This window comes from Benincasa hispida, chromosome 12 (genome assembly GCF_009727055.1).
Source record: "Benincasa hispida cultivar B227 chromosome 12, ASM972705v1, whole genome shotgun sequence".
NCBI lineage: Eukaryota > Viridiplantae > Streptophyta > Magnoliopsida > Cucurbitales > Cucurbitaceae > Benincasa > Benincasa hispida.
Genome location: NC_052360.1, coordinates 46,278,815 through 46,295,918, shown reverse-complemented (window position 1 = coordinate 46,295,918; position 17,104 = coordinate 46,278,815). Strand labels below are relative to the sequence as shown.

The window sequence follows — 17,104 nt, the reverse complement described above, 5'->3', positions numbered from 1 at the left end:
CCCCCCCCTCCCCCCTCCAAAAACAAAATTATCTCTTCTCCTTTCAATCTCTTGTTGATTGTTTGGTTCAAACAACCTTTCTTGAATTCCATCTTCTGACTTGCTTTTGACGATCACCTTGCTAGGTCGTCGACCTTTTTTCCTGCACACACGTGCTTTTGTTTCTGAACATCATTTTCAACAATGACATTTGGGATTGATAGTGTTTAAAGTTGGGTCAAGAATCCTATGAGCAAAATGGTCACGTGGAAATGAAGATGATGAAACTCCCTACAACTGTTTGATATCAAACGCAATCAATATTTCCAATAGTCACATCGTCCTGAAAGTTGCAAGTTCCTTCAAATACTCACTTGCAACAATAACTTTACTAGTACAATCAACTTTGCCTTTTCTCATTTTGGGAGGAAGCCATTGTTGTAGACATCCTAAGTTCCAAATTACCTCTATTGCCTTGTGTCATCTCTCCCTCGCATACACGCATTCCTATAGATAGCTTAGAAGCGTTAAAGGACCATAGTGGGTTGATTTTTTAATTTTTGCTTTTGAAATGGTTAAATACTGTTTTGTTAGTTCTAGAATGGTTAGGTAGAATGCATTTATGAATATGTGTGTGATAATCGGTTGGTTGATATTTTAATTTGCCTATATTGGCTCTGATCTCCACATTATGTACATATATTGATATAAATATTTTAGTAATTCTATTCACAGGATGTAATATTTAAAAAACTTAAAAATTGATGGACTGGAAAATAAGGACACTAAAATAAAATAAAAATGGGCTAACAATGACATAAGTCATACGAGTTCAATACAAGTGAATCGGGCCTTGAACCACTCGAACCAAAGTCATTGAACGGATATCCAACAGCAAATCGAATATCACGCTGAAACTGGATGACCACGAGCGAATAGGGAAGTTTTTTTGCATTCGTTTAGCATTGAGATGCTGTGCCTAGCATTTCGATGACGCTATTGGAGAAATTTCTCCGTTTGCTACATCAGAGTTGTCGCGACATAGGGCACCAGTGTCGTGATGCTGCGATGTAGATCCATACTACAATATCGATCTTCTTCAATCCGACGTCCAAATACTCTAGCCTAAAACACCAGAAAACCTCTAGGACATCTACGAACGACTCGAGGAGTATTGTTACTCAATTATCTTAAACATTGAGATCTCCTCTATAATAATCAATTATATATAATATATGCTATGTGTTATTGTGTTATATAGTCTCTTTGAAACCTTTCCATTTCCCAAATGAAACTTTAAAATTTATTAATTTCTTGTTAGGCAACAAAGAATGGAAATGGTGGAAGGGAAGGAAAAAATATAAACCCCAATTAAGGCAACCTACTAGGGAAAAAGTACGGTAAGTGAGTACAATGAGTATAATAATCACACATACTATATTTCTCACATGCTCATTAGTGTGATTGACACAAAAATTGGTGGAGTGCCAAAAAAATGCTTTTTCCACGTAAGCTCAGAAAGTAGTCACACAAACACACAGTGGTATCCTCATTATGATTACAATTTAAGAACATCTTGTAGAAATCTGTTCATCAATAGCATTGTACATGGCGCACAAAACTCGTCAAACCTCCCTAATCTCAACACATACTTGTATGACAGAAACACAACCACCAAAGAAAAACATATAAAAACTAAAACATAATTTACATGCTTTGGCGATATAACTGTAGAATGCTAAATGAATTGATACGACTTGTTTGTCGGAGAAAAAACTTTTTCAGAGACCAAAACGCTTGACAATCCAAGATCTAGCCTAAAATGAATCAGTAGGAGAAACAAGTCATCAAATTACAGTATCTTAAGTAAAGTTAATTATAGCTATAGTGCTCTCGAAGAAAAATCTCCATTTAAATTTTTTAACCAGCCTGATAGAATATTCTTTACATCATCTTCTCACTAACAATTCTCTCTTATCTATAGATGTATGTGTGCAAGTACACCCACACAATGATTGACTATATGCTGAGCTTGGGGTTACTTAGCGAAAAACATCTATTCAGATGTGACTCAAATCAATGGTAATTCACTTTTTAAGTGTTGAGAAAGATAGCCAAGATTACTATAAATTGTACTTATATGGAGAAGGTGTGTGTTTGCACTAGGTGAAGTTGTTGTTTGTAGGATGATAAAATATTGTGGGTGAAGTATTGATAGAAATTGCAACTTCAAGATGAGTTACTATTTGGAATATGATTATGTTTGACACTTCAAAACTAGTATATAGGGAGGTTTTCATTGTCTTCATTTCATGTTGATCAATTGGCATAGTGTTCCTTTATAAAGGAATCTTGAAAAGCCAACTTCTAAACACTATTCAATCCTGAATTGTTATTGTTGAAAACGATGTTTCTCAAAAAGTAAGAAATGCAAAAAAATTAGAAAAACATAGATTGTGCGCAGAGAGCGTGGACTTATTAGCCAGTGGTGAAGTCCTAGGTCGCTCTTATAGAGTTGTCTGCCTCAATTATTAATACAAAAGCATAGTTCAAGAGAACGATAGACTTTGAAAAGTCTTGATATGATAATTGAAGAAAGAGGTGGATTATTGGAGGGCGGCAAAAATAATTAGAGCACAAGACTAGAAAATTGTGTTTTAGGATTATTTAATCTATTAATAGTATTTCAATGATAAAATATAAATAATAATTAATTAATTTAATTAAATTGTATGGAAAATAAAACTTATAATTAATATCAAATATATTAATTAAATTTACCATCACAAGACATATCATGTTTCAAAACAATATAAGCGGATTAATTCCCATCCTTACTAATTATAAATAGTCTCTTTTAAATCTAAAATAGTCCATTTATTAAACGTTTGAGTAAGTAATTATTCCTCATATATTATGAAATGGAATTAAACATTATATCAAATATTCGAGAAAAAATATGAACAAACACAGTTTATATGAATTAATCATACAATATAATATAGGTGTTATGAGAATAAATTACCCTTAATTCTTAATTTAGTAACTAAGGTTATCAAAATAAATAAAAAAACATTATATTATTTTAGAACACAATGGTCTATTTAGATGGTCTCTAAGAGCTCCCGTTATACGTGATGCGATTATTGTAGGGCGAATTCTCTTGAAAGGTGTGAGCACGACAAATAACGAGATTTTGGATGGCGCGAACTGTATACTCTCAGGAGTGTGATTCCTCTTGAGTTTAGTATTAGAGTATAAGAGAGACATATAAGAAACACAACTTAATACATGATTGCGAACAAATTATGAATGGCCCACAGATTGAAATGCTAGGATTTTTTTAATCTTATTTTAATGATAATGATAATGATAATAATAATTAATATTAATAATGAACTGAACAATATATATACACACGCACATGTATAAAAAAAAAAAAAAAAAAAAAAAATATTTAGATACAATTGTTTTGTTGTTCAAGCCATATATGTGATATGGACATATTTTGAAGGTCTTAAAGCCGAAAAGGTTTTGGGCCGAGGAATTGTGGTGTTCCTTTTTAAGATTGAAAGAGATGAGCCAATCATTTTGGACCCAATATGAATGGCCCACAATGCGCTCTCTTCTAAGATGAAGATCACTTTCACTTTACCCAAAACGAAATAACGCAGTCAAATCGAGGGTGAGATCAGTCGGAAAATGGATGCCGGCAGTGGGTTTAGCACGGCGGCGTCCCCGTCGATAACAATCGAAGAACAGAAGCTGGAAATAACAAAACAGATCAGAAGTTACGAGGTTGCCATTGCAGAGCTCAATCATCTTTCCTCTTCCAGAGTAAGCCCTACCGCGCTTTTTCTCTATATCTTTGTCTTCTTTTTCAAAATTTGAACTAGATGTAGAACGCCTACCGCGCATTTTCTCTATATCTTTGTCTTCTTTTTCAAAATTTGAACTAGATGTAAAACGATGTACTGACATTCTGTTTGAAAAATGCTTTGAACTCTGCCTATTTTCCTTATTCTGCTTAATTTTTTGCTCGGTATACGCTATTAACTAGGGGTACAGTGGAACTGAAATCTATATTACATGTTGATCTAGGTTTTAAATCTTCAAAAAAATTGCTGAACTTTTTTCTGGTTGATGCATCTTCTTTTGAATTTGATTTTAGGTATTTTTGAAACACTAGACTAACTTCTGTTTTTTTGTTTTTTTTTTTTAATTGGATCTAAGATACTTGATTTATTTACTCCTTTTATTGTTTAGAAGAATGTTAGTTAAGGTAGTGACTTTTGATTGCTCCATTTTCCATTTTATTGAGTCCTAATATAGGATTAATATAGGATTAAAATGTCTTGATTTTATGAAAATATACATGAAAACATTCATGTAAATGAATTGATATTCGAACAAAAATATGAACGAATATTGATATCAAATTCTTCCATTTCTAAAAATATTAGTGGAAGCATTAATATGTGGATGAACAACACATAGTATCACTTTAGTAACTAGGTCTTTTTGTGATTATGATCCTAGTTTGTTTTTGTTAGATTGGATTTGTAGTTTGGGATCCCTTTTTTTATGGGCTTTTTTTATGTCCTTGTATATTCTTTTATTCTGTTCAATGAAACCTCGATTTCATATTTTAGGGAAAAAAATATTAAGAAGATTAAAAGATGAACAACCACTCCCCTCTCTGGACTCTGAGCAATCTTTTACTCATACTAATATACATTCTTGATGTTGTTGTAAATTGCAGGCTATCTTTCAGAAAAACGGAAACATATTTTTTCGCACGACTGTTCAAAAAGCAACAACTTCAGAACAGAGTAAGAATATTTGCTATAACAAACTTCTACTCCCCCATGTTTTATGTCTTCCCTCTGAATCATATCCAATTTACTTCCTCATGGTAGACATTTCCATCAATGTTTCGATCACTAGAAAGGTTTTGAAGATCCATACTAAGAAGAAATTTTCTTTTTTGAAATATATTGTGGAAATGTGATTAAAATATTGAATAGATATCGCAAAATGTTGGATATATAGCAAAACGTCAAAGTTCAAAGGGGCTAAATGAAACTTTTTAAAGTCTAGGGACATAATTGAAACATAGCACAAAGTTAGTAAGTGGAAAAATGTTGTCTTTTATTTAAGAGTTCAAATCATTTTTGAGTTCTTGACATGTGTGTGATCTTTTTCTGTTTGACCTTGGTCTCTCCTTCGACAATTATGAAATTTGAGACTTACTATTATTGATTAACTACTTGATCCCACCTCACCATTTGATGGGCTGTTTTCTCTTTTCAGAGAAACTTGATGCGGCTACAGCAAAACTCGAAAGACTAAATTCTTGATTTGGACAGTCGAGGTAGAAATATTAGGAATGACTTTCTTCTAAGTACTTTCAAAATGCGTTTCAGGTATTTAAAAAGCCATTCCAAACCGGTCTTGAATTTCTCACATATTCAAAGGAAACTCAGGAGCAAAGCCTTGATTTAGAGGTTCAAAATTCAGCTTGCAAAATCTATTTGTTAAAACTTCTTCCATTTGAATCAACCCTCGATATTTTGTCATTTCCTCAATGAAGGAAAGTATATGAAAGATGAATAGCTTGTTTTGATGTAATTGATCATTCATTTTGCAGACAATGATGCTTCATCATGTAAGTTTGAGCTGATATGATACAATTTTTTCAAATGTTGGTTTGATTTTTAGTATAGGGTAAAGGGTTTTAATACACTTCAACATAGATATATTGAGCAGTCACTTTGATCAGTGGGTTTGAACTGCCTGCTCAGTCTAGAAATATATAAAGGTTAAGCTTATTTTACGCCTTAGCCTACACACTAATTTTATTTTGGAGTGAGAATTCATCTAATACAACAATAAATTCTCTGTTGGCCGAACTAGATTGATGTTCAAATTTCGACGTTCAGGCTAGGTAGGGTTGACCTTCAAATCTCATAGGTCACTTGGTAATGTTGTTGGTAACATTGAGGTATGTACATTTGTTTAATTTTGTTGGTAGGGATCAAATTTTGAAATTTTAGCAAATGGCTTAGAGCGAATGGGTTCAGCAACCAAATGTAATATTGTCATCTAGTCGTCGTATGTCGAGATTAATTGAGGGGTGTGCAAACTAGTCCAGAAATTTGAGACTTGTGTAATAACAACTTTGTCAGTCAATAGATATTGGCTACTAACAACTTGGTAAGTCAATTAGATATTGGCTAATTTGATTAAATGTACTTTAAGTCGAAAAGGCTTCTCTTTCTAGTCCAACCCAAACCTTTCCTTTTCACTTAAAAGAATGTGAATCGAAAGGTTTATATATATTTGTTGTTTCAATTGTTTCCAAAAAGGATAATTTTTAAAATATAAAAACTATATACTTCTTGCGTAGAGTAGTCGAACTTATTTTTAAAAAATTCAATGATTTTATCGAACTATCAACCGATAATTAGTGTTGGAATTAGCTGCAAATCATTTAACTTCAACCAAGCATGTTTTCATTAGGTTTTATTCTAAGAACTCGGAAGTGAAGGTTCATTCATATCTTGAAAAGAACAATTTTTAGCACAAAACATAACAATTTTAACTTTTAAAAAGAGAAGGTTCTTTCATATCTTGAAAAAAGAAACATCTTTTGTTGCAAACCTCAAATTAGAAGATAAAACAAAGATAAGATGTGATTAAGAGTAAAGTCCCATGAATGTAGCATCAAAGTAAACAAAACATATTTAATTGACTTTGGATGGGAACCACCTAAAGATGCCTTTTAAGTGCTTTTTCTTAACCATCAATTAAATAAAAAATAACCTACACATACTATTAACTTTCTCAACTAATATCCTATCAAAAACCTCACTTAAATTCCAATAAAACTCGAATTTCCCACCTTGCATATTATTGAACTTAAATAAAATAAAACTATATTACAATTCATACACAAAGGAGCATAGTTTAGGCGATTTAGAATATAATAAATAAATCGTGACAGCTCATGGCTTTTATTAACTTTGCTATACATGATTTAAAAAAAAGGAAAACAAAAAAGATTAAACGAACACTCCACAACATTCAAAAACAGAAAGGAACCATAAAAAAGAAAAAAAGAAAAAAAAATGTTTTTCTGGGTACTCTCAGCTGAACCTATTCTATAATAATAATTTCAGAAGACATTGTTGAATTTAATTACGTTAAAGATGAAGATGGATAAACCCCCAATTAAATGGAAATTTTCCCACCCAACCCTGAAAAAGGAAAGATATATAAATTTCTTTTTCTGCAAATTAATTTAAGTAGCCTAAAAAAGCACTGGGGGAGAGAGATCACGATTCCAACTAACAAAATTACAGCAGCAGCAATTTTGATTGACTACTCCTAAATAAATTCCTCTAAGACTCTTGATTTCATAGGGTCGGGGGGCCGAAACGTCTCCAACCGCAAATTCGAGTTTGTGCGCATATCGGTTAAGAACCCCTCTCCTTTCTCTGATCTGATTGCTTTCAAGACGTTGCCAAGAACATCAGCTGCAAGCCCAGCTTGAAGAAGGGCTCCAGGTTCCTCTCCACCTTGATAGATTAAATCACCAACTTCTCTTAAAGAAACCATACTTTCTGTGATGACTTTGGCAAGAATACGACCCAAATATTCTGGAGCCCTTGGGGCATCATTTACAGTATCTTCTAAAGAGGCAAGAACTGCTTCAAACCTGCCCAATAATGGAGAAGAGGGAGAATAATGATTAAAGAAATGTCAGAAATTTCACAAAATAATGCCATTCAAACAAATGGGTCGGTTAATGCTTCTTTTTTTCATTACCCTTTAACAAGATGAGCTTGGTTCAATGTGCCATCATTAGCTCTCGAGAGGTTAACAACAAGTTTGGCCAAAAGATCCCTTTCCAAATCCGACCTCTCGAACACGTCGGTGACCCAGAGACTGATCATGGTTGGATGGAAGGCTGGGGAGTTCAACTCTTTAACGCACAGAGCTACTTCCTTCTCATCTCTGGCACTGAAAAGCAGAAAGACAACCAAGAGATAAAGCAAAGCAGGTTATTATATCCCTTTCAAATAATCCAAACATATGAATATGATATTATGGTATGAATCTCACACAATAATCATCTGAGCTATAACATTTACATTTTATTGTAAGGAATATCCTAATTAGGTAGCCACCAAGAAATTTGAACAAGTACTTTTACTTCTTTCACATGCCCCAATATACCACTAGGCCAACTATTTGTCCAAATATAAGATATATCATAAATAAATATAGCAGTATAGATAAAATTCCTAAGATGGTAAATGAATATATCACCGTGTCAAGTCGGAAATCACGCAACAGAAGTTTGGACTCATCCAGTAAAATCTTATTTCTTTTTTGGGATAGAAAAGAATTTCATTGATGAAATAAAATATACAAAAGTTTAAGCTGTCCAAAGAGATTAACAGAAACTAATCTGGCTGGATATAAGTGAGTTTAGACAATAATTTCTAAAGCTATAACATTTTTACAACCGAGAACTCATTAAGCACTTACAAATAAAATAGAGTGCGCTCACTACTAAAAAATGATTACCGTTACAAAGGTCATTCAAAGAAAAGCGAGCTTTAAAGTTTTCCCATTCATATTTATTTTACATATAGTTGAAGTTTTTATCTCAAGAAACCAAAACGTAGTAAAGAGGTCAAACGAAAACCACCCCCCCAAGTTTTAGAGTTTCTTCTAAGATTCTCCACTCCATTTTGAAGGCAGAATATGACAAAGTTAAGACATAGGATATCAAGTGCTTTTAAAGGACTTTCCGCCTATTAGAGTTCCAGACTTCTAAAACAGATGCCCTCAACATAATCAATCCAGTCCAATTATTTGATATCTCACCATACAAGACAGTATACCCAGGTTCTCAGGCTATATATCTATTTAAGTCCTCAAAACAAAATAAATGACTGGCGGCTCGTATATAGAAAACCCAATTATGGAGAATCAACCCTTGCGTGTGTTCCAATCTTTCAAACTTCATCCAAGAAACTACCTTATATAAAACAAGCACTAATAATCTTATAAATTGGTCATAAATAAAGAACCTTCAGATTTTCTCCAAATAAGTGGGAAGGTCACATTGAGAAGCTCAAGGTCTCACAATATACCACATTACAACACACCATTTCCTTATGTATAGAAGCTCATCAACTGGTTTAGGAGTATATAAACTAAAGTGATCGCAAAAACTAATGGCATTGTCAGATTAACAAAATTTATATAATTTTGAAAGCCAATTTGGTCATAGAACTAAGATGTGTAGCAAAAACCCACTAAACATTGATCCAATAGTACCATCAAGTTCTTTTATATTTTTTTTTTTAGAGAAGAGCAATAAGTTCTTTTATAATGCAAGCAAATAAAATATTCAAGAAATTGCATACCTGTAGAACTCCTTGATTGCGTTCAATGACAATTCTCGCAACCGATCTTCACACGATACCTTTTCAGATGGAAGACTTGGGGCCAAAGTTGGCCCCGGTGGTGTCGCAGGTGAAATTGGACGAGATCTATCAAAACTCCGACCTGAATGTCTCAAGTCCTTATTCCCATAATTTGAATAACGGTCTTGACCACTCATATGGTCCATTGAAGTTGGACCAGCAAATCTCTCTGGCATATGTCTTGAAATAAGGTCCTCCTTAGAAGTTAAGGTCGCACGCTCTGATGCAGAACTATATCCATTCAAAGAAGCTGTTGGTTGACTTCTCAAATCTCCTGGAAGCTGGGATATATCGGCAGGAGCAGCTGAACTTGGTTGTGGTCCTCTAATGGACATTCCTCGAGCAAGGCCACCCTGTGGTCCCAGAGTGATCGAGTCATCACCACCAGCTCTGTGAGGCAATGTAACAGACAATGTCCTAGCTTCGTAAGACTGTCTTTCATCTTGACGAGCATCTTGACTACCACCATATCCACGGGACTGATGTGGAAATCCACGGAAACCCCCCATCTGATTACCTGGGGATGACACAACTGATCCCCTAGGGCCATAATCCATAGGTGGGCCCCCTCTCCTTGCTGAAGGATTTATGCCTGGACCACGACCAAACCTACCAGTTTGAGCCTGCCTCTCTTGAGCAGCGTCTCTGTGTACTTCCTCAATCTTCTTTGGGCCTTCAACTTTTCTCCTCTGCTGCCATTTGTTCTTCCTCAGATCAATTGCATCTTTTAGCATGAACCTAACCCTGGATGATAATTTCATGTTGTTTGATAACATTGTCATGATCTCAAAATAAGAATCCATATATTCTTTTGCTCTGGGATGATCTATCATCTCTCCAATTGTGCTCATCAACTTGCACAAAGCTTCAACATCTTCTTCATCTGGATTCTGATATTCCCCCAGTAACTTCTTGATGCACTCATGCATTATTCTTTCAGTCAACATTTTTTTCTTGTACAACTCCCCTATTAATCTAATGTTACCTAGCATTCTTCTCCGTGCCTTAATCCGTTTTTCTTCTCTTTCCTCTTCAGACTGCTTTACCTCACCTTCTTCTTCAACTTTGTTGGCTTCTTCCTGTTCTCTTTCACCTCTCTCAAATTCCTCCTGACATTTGTTGAGTAACAATCTCTTAAAAGTGATTTTCTCGTTGTCTTCACTTAAATCAGGCAGTTCTCCAGCAAGATGGAAACAAAAGTTGGCATACATTTCACAGAAAGTAGGCTCCATTAAAGCTTTGTCAAAAATCTGTGATATTACTCCAGTCAGTGTTCTACCATTATCAATGTTTACTGCTTTTACTTGTTCGAAGAGCTTTTCAAAGTTCTGAGGAGTTAGCTTGTTTAGTATAGCCTTCAATTGCCTCTGTTTGGTTTCTTCTTCATCTGACACCTTACCCACCTCATACTTCTTCTTAGCTTTGTGCATGGTTTGCAATGGTGTTAACGGTGAAGGAATTAAACCCTTCTGAAAATTGGTAGCTCGTTGCCATCTATCTGCATCAGAATTATTTCTTCGTAGCCCTCCCTGTGGTCCCATAGACTGCATAGGCCCAGCAAGTATTCCTCCAACATATTGAACAGGAGCCTGTGCTCCGGGGTTCCTCAGAACACCAAAATTGGCTCCTTGACCAGGTCGGAAACCTGCACTAGCTCCATAAGCTAGATCGAAACGAGGATCCTGTCCTGGAGCAAAAGATCCAGGCAATTTGCTCCATCTGTCATCATCAACCAAATTACTACCACGACGATCCAACCGTGATCCCCCACTCGAAGGTCTATCTACCCGTCCTGGACTCGGATACGAATCACGATCATGATGATGAGATGCATTGGCATGAGTACTCATTAAGGACTCTATATCAGGCGTAACTTCAAAGTTATGTGGAAGGTCCAAAAACTGATCGGCAAACTTGAGGAGAAAATCCCTAGAATACTTCTTGGCCATATCTCCCATTCTGTCCCCATCATCAAGCACCGGTGTACCTACACCACCTCCATTAGCCGACTCCAGTTTGGGTGTAGCAATGTCCGCAGCATCTTCCCAATCATCAGGCTCAGCTTTACTCAGTGCAACAGCATCTTCTTTAATGGCCTCAATGGATTCCTGCTCTGTATCCACACTAGAAGATCTACTTTCTGTCCTCTCAATACTCTCAGAATGTGCTACTGTTTCTTTCTTCTCTTCAGGTCGCTTATATGCATTGTAAAGGTCAGAAGTTGTTCCTGCAGCATCTGCCATTTGAAGAATTGCCCTTAGCTTCTTTTTTCCTTTTCCAGTCGTACTCTTAACCCTGCTCATCTCTACAACAGATTTATCCTTGGTACCGGAAACAGCATGTGAACTATTGTCACCGGTACCAACAGTATCCAACACCTCCCCATCATTCTTTCCTTCTGAAAGTCCCGGGTTTAGGGAAGATTCAGATGACAGGTCGGATCTGATAGCTTTCTTTTGAACTTCATTGCTACTCATATTGTCATCTTTACCAGAAGAATCAACTACTAACTTGTCACCTTGAGAATTTTCAGGAACAGTTGAACTAGAACTCACGGAAGAAGACACGTCAGCTCCTGCATGACAACTCACAGGTTCATCCACAGCCCTTTGGGCAGCTTCAGAGGTTGAAACCTCGTTGCTAACAGTAGTTGAGCTCGCAATCAAGTCCCTTTCTGTTTTCTCAGCAACCTCCATAGATTTTCCAACATTATGATCTGAAACATTTTCAGAATTCTTAAGATCTACAGGAAGTTCAGAAGATGTTACTTGTCCTTGTTCTTCTATTTTCAGTAGCACGGGTTCTGATTGCTTTTCTTTTGAACAGATATCCTGCTTATCATCAGAACTGAGATCTGCGTTCTTGACATTTCCCTGACCAGAATTTTCTGGAGAAGAATGAGCTACAGAATCCAAACCGGCATCCTTAAATTCTAAAGAATCAGAATTAATGGCACTGACTGATTCTGACTTGCCTTCCACAACTACTGGAATGGTCAAAGATTTAGCTTCAACTCCTTCAGAAACTGTAGGAGAAGTTGTGTCATGCACTTGACCAGGCAGTCCCAATGCTGATGAAGCTTGTCCACTAATCTGCAAGTAATGATTTTAAAAAAATAAAAATAAAAAATACACACACCAAAATAACAAAACAACCTAGAGTAAGCCAGGATACAAAGGTCAACAGACAAGTAAAGGACAGACAAAAGTACCTGATGCTGTGATTGGGTGTATCCTTTCTTGCTTGTTTTATTCTGATGATCCTTGTGTGAGTCAGACCTAGATAACTTTTCCCTTCTCCCTTCACTATGTGTTCCAGCTAACTCGGACTCCTCAGAGGAAGCAGTCAATGAAGATTGCACAGAGCTGGAATCTTGACCATCGAGTGAAACCACCGGAGGTCCTTCGGTAGACTGTTTAGATACTAAAGGTGAAGACTTCATCACCGCCGGCTCTCTTCCAACTTTTGAATCATGTAGAGAACTCTCCGAGGATGCATCTACTGCCCTTTGAGAAGATTGAGAAGAAGGCAGGGTTAATTCCACAGATGGGCTCGAGGGTTTCTGTGATTTGCCTTCCTCCATTGTAGATAATCTATTTGGCAATGTGTCAGAACCCTTGCCACCTGTAGGATCAGCAGGCATTTTGATCGTAACGTGAACTGTTCCTGAGGGAGCGGGGGATTGCAAACTATGAGTATCACGAATATGCTCTCTATTAGGTGGATCTGAAATACCATGCATTGGGACCACACCAGGCTTCTTAACATGCATATCAATGTACGGAACATTTTGAGAGCCCTGGCTAACTGGATAATTAAATCTGTGAGGCTGAGAATTTGGTGCAGTTTGAGCACTAGGTAAAGGAAGAGAACTGGGGCTTGCAAAATATAAAGGATTGGGATTGTAAGAATTGGGGTAGTAGTTCATTGCATGATTTGGTGCATATGGAAGAGGCTGCGTTTGCGAAGGAAGATTATATTGTGGCCTAGGGCCTGAAGAACCAGTATCAGCATATGCATTTGTTTGCTTATTATCAAATATTAACTCTTCATGTGTTTTTGGATCAGTAATTCTAACAGCCGACTTACGAGGGCCACCAAATTTCCCTCCTTGCTGTTGAGGGTATTGTGAAGTTACATTGATGCCTAAGTTGCTTAATTGAGGAGGCAACTGAGAACCTATTTGAGTTGCAAAACCCAATCCCTGTCCCTGATGAATGATCCCCTGTGGCTGCATTGGATGGGGATGAAGACCCGGAACAAACATTTGCTGTTGAACTTGAGGAGAGCTTCCAATCTGCAATGGCACAGGAATTGACATGTGCAGTGAACTGGGGGTTAAGCCCTGTGACTGCATCTGTTGATTGGGACCTCCAAATGGCACAGGTACTTGTGGTGGGTGATAAGGCATTGTCATAGAGATTCCAGACATAGGAGTCGTGGGCTTTAGAGTTTGGGTTGTGGGATGATTTGGTGATGCTTGCACATCCTTTTTAGCCTTTTGAACTGTATGAGCATCCCCTGTATTAGGTTGGTTAATGATACCAGCATCCTTCTGTTGTAACTGCTGTCCAGCATTAGGTTGATCACCAGCTCCAGCATCCTTCCTCTGTGTCTGTGGCTTAGGAGCTAACGGTATGGGCATTGGAGGAACTGGTCTAAAAGATTCATGGCGTGCCTGACGTACAGCAATAACATACAGCTTTAGCAAACCAAAACCTGGAGCCATAGAAAGCTATGCATGGTGCATTGAATCATAATTGCCAATCTACTTTATTATACAAGCAATAATCTCAAATCCAGACGAGATAAAATTCTAGAAAGTTAGCAGCTTCTTGGATATAAAAAGTATAACACTGAAACAAGCAAAAAGATGGCAAGTGATTGTAAGAACTAGACACTTCAAAAAGTACCTTTGTGGACCAAACCAATGTTTTTCAAAGCTCAAGGCGCAATAGTCTTCTGGGGCTTAAGAACAAGCGGAAAAAAAAAGAACACGGTCTTTTTTTTTTTAGGAACATTATATATAAAAGTGCTACCTTAAGAAGAAAAAACATAGTTGAAGTAAAAATATGAAAAAAAAATGGCCCCTAAACACAAGAAATTTTGCATTTAGGCTTAATAATTTTTATTTTTTTAGTTAATGAAGAAAACCCTAATTTTACTGTTTTTAAAAAATAATGAAAAAGCCCAGAGGCCCAGGGCTATGAGCCTTGGGGCTTCACAAAAGACATGCCTCAGGGGCGCCTTATTTTTCAGCCTCGCTGTGGAGGCGAGGCGCCATACCTGCACCTTGAGCCTAGGTGTGCGCCCAAGAGGGCTTTTTAACACAGGTTCAGACCAATCTACCAAATGATACTTGCTTCAATGATTATCGAGTATAGGAACTGATAGTCCTAGAAAGTTAGAAACAAGACAATCCAGAAGGAAGGAATACAAACCTGGTCACGTTTCTGTTCATCTAGATTAGGAGGAGCTGAGCTAGTCCTAACTGGAAGCTACAAAACAAAATAGGAATCTCCATTACAAAAACACACACACATACACCAGGCGCATAAAGAACAACATCAAAAAATTTAGAGGAAAAGCACCTGCAAGAAATTTTAAATTTGCATTCAGTGTATTAGTTTGTGGAATTTACCTGCATACCATTCATGAATCCAGGACTTATTGACCCAAATTGGAAAGAAAATTCCTTTGGTTGATCTCCAGTACCTAAGACATTAAAGGCATCACTAATCACTAAGTAGCTAAAAGAGGTTAAATATAATGATTCACATTGGTCAGAAAATCGAACATGGAAACTGTATACTACTACTTACCCTTTGTCGGGGTAGTGGGCGCAGCCCCATCAGAAGTCAAGGGGGAAGATTGAGAAGTTGGAGCTTTAGGAACATCTCTGGTGCTTCTGTGGGTATGTGGTCCTTCTGAAGGCTTGGTAACTGCACCTGTAACCCTTAAATCAGATGTTGCTACACATACATACAACAAAAAGAAAATCTTCAAAAGAACGGGGAAGAAAAAATTGTTGAATATCCAAAACAATTTGCCCTTAAAAAAAACTGGGTACACTTCCAAAAATTTCTCCGGCACAAGAGGTTAGAATCAAACAAAAACAAAAGCAAAAAAAAGGTAAAAGATTTAGTAACAATACCATGCGATTGAATCTGTCGAGACTCACCATTTTGCACTCCTCGCGGGTTAGGAGCGTTACTCGTATCCGTAGAATTTACAGTAGGAAGACCTCCTCTAGATTGCCCTCCTTGAGCATTATTAGTCTTCTTAAAACTAAACAAAATCCCCCAGGAAAAAAAATTACGAGAATCAATCAAAGAAATCGAGATATAAAAATCATCAGAAACACACCAAAAAAAAAAAAAACAGCAAAAGAAGACGAAATTCAACAATTGGGTGAAAAAACAACAAAACGAAAACGAAAAAAACCGAAACCCTAGATCATTACCTACGATTAGAAGCGATCGACGGGGTAGGGGCGGACCCACCGGCACCGCCGGGTTTAGAGTGAGTTCCTGAAGAGCCTCGCTGTGGATTAAAGTTGTTGGATCGCCCGGATTTGCGATACTGAGTGTAGCTCTCGTTCTTATCGGACCTTGATTGATTGAAGGACATATATTCCAACCCTTGATCTCTCCCGAAAAGAAAAGATGTAAAAAAAAAAAACAATAATAAAAATAAAAATCGAAACTTCCGATTACTCCCTGCAAAAACAAAGAAACCCCATTTGAGAAAACGCCGGTAAAATAAAAGCGAAAAGCAAAAACAGGCAGAAGAAAAAGGGGGAAATCAAAGAAAACCGGAAAGGGAAAAGAGAGAATGGGGAGAGTAGAAGAGTGAGAATGAAGAAACCTGTGGAGTAAGAGTGAAGAGAGAGATGAAAAGCAGAGGGAGATTAGGGTTTTTTTAATGGGAAACCATTAGAGAAAGGTTGGGAATGGGGGGGAAGGAGGAAGAAGAAAGGGGAGAAAGGAAGAGAAGGAAGGGTTGGGGTTGGGGTGTGAGTTTTTATTTGTTAATTTTTTTGGTGTGTGTATTAGTAAATTAAAAGTGTTTTGTTTAGAGAGAGAGGATGGAGGAAAGGAAAAGGGTAACAAACTGACTGGTAAGATGGGTCAAAAGAGGTAGATTTTTTAGGAGATCGCAGATCGAACGAGTCTTACTTTTCCTCTCTCTTCAATCCAATTTTTCACACCAACACTCTCTTACCACAATGCCTCTTCACATTTTTCCTTTTTTTTTTTCTTTCTTTCTTTCCTTTTTTATTTCCCTTTTTTTCTATTTTAACTCACATCACCACTTAAATATCAATTTATATCCCTAAACTTTAATATTTATATCTATTTAAATCTTAAACTAATAATTATTCAACTTTATGGGTTGTATCAATTTAAACCTCAAACTAATAATTGTATTCATTTAAACCATAAACTTTATACGTAGTATCAATTTAAATCTCGAATTTTTTTAAATGTATCCATTTAAACCTTTAATTATGTTTCATATGGATAAGCATAGTGTACAACTTATAATTTTATCAATTAAACCTCTAAACTTACACAAGTTTGATTTTAAAAAATAAATATTTTTTATATTTTTCAAACTAA

General features: G+C 36.4%; 2 protein-coding genes across 5 annotated transcripts; one reads left to right on the top strand and one right to left on the bottom strand.

The window, feature by feature from the left end:
- The first annotated feature begins 3,594 nt into the window (after nt 1–3,594).
- On the top strand, nt 3,595–5,682 carry LOC120067907. The gene is made up of 3 exons (XM_039019531.1): nt 3,595–3,816; nt 4,742–4,811; nt 5,293–5,682. Exons 1-3 carry the CDS (start codon nt 3,682–3,684, stop codon nt 5,337–5,339), a joined length of 252 nt encoding a protein of 83 aa, XP_038875459.1. The 5' UTR covers nt 3,595–3,681; the 3' UTR covers nt 5,340–5,682.
- A 1,420-nt stretch (nt 5,683–7,102) lies between these two features.
- On the bottom strand, nt 7,103–16,521 carry LOC120067008 (eukaryotic translation initiation factor 4G-like). Of its 4 annotated transcripts, none has more exons than XM_039018368.1 (10): nt 16,350–16,521; nt 15,946–16,201; nt 15,637–15,770; nt 15,305–15,430; nt 15,124–15,197; nt 14,924–14,980; nt 12,694–14,160; nt 9,423–12,574; nt 7,810–8,004; nt 7,103–7,699 (listed from the first exon to the last, which is right to left on the bottom strand). In XM_039018368.1, the coding sequence occupies exons 2-10, from the start codon at nt 16,110–16,112 to the stop codon at nt 7,369–7,371; spliced, it is 5,703 nt and encodes a 1,900-aa protein (XP_038874296.1). In that variant the 5' UTR covers nt 16,113–16,201; nt 16,350–16,521; the 3' UTR covers nt 7,103–7,368. The 4 variants fall into 4 exon arrangements, with proteins under 4 accessions (XP_038874296.1, XP_038874297.1, XP_038874298.1 ...); XM_039018369.1 differs by having other exon boundaries at nt 15,305–15,424; XM_039018370.1 differs by having other exon boundaries at nt 15,664–15,770; nt 16,350–16,520.
- Nucleotides 16,522–17,104: the final 583 nt, after the last annotated feature.

Excerpts from the sequence above, each read along its gene's own strand:
- LOC120067907 (XM_039019531.1), top strand. The coding sequence starts at position 3,682 with ATGGATGCCGGCAGTGGGTTTAGCACGGCGGCGTCCCCGTCGATAACA. Across the intron at positions 3,817-4,741 it reads ATCATCTTTCCTCTTCCAGA|GCTATCTTTCAGAAAAACGG; the intron begins GTAAGCCCTACC and ends TGTAAATTGCAG. Across the intron at positions 4,812-5,292 it reads AGCAACAACTTCAGAACAGA|AGAAACTTGATGCGGCTACA; the intron begins GTAAGAATATTT and ends TTCTCTTTTCAG.
- LOC120067008 (XM_039018368.1), bottom strand. The coding sequence starts at position 16,112 with ATGTCCTTCAATCAATCAAGGTCCGATAAGAACGAGAGCTACACTCAG. Across the intron at positions 15,431-15,636 it reads TCGACAGATTCAATCGCATG|GTGCAGTTACCAAGCCTTCA; the intron begins GTATTGTTACTA and ends TAAGGGTTACAG. Across the intron at positions 14,161-14,923 it reads ATGAACAGAAACGTGACCAG|GCACGCCATGAATCTTTTAG; the intron begins GTTTGTATTCCT and ends GCTGTACGTCAG.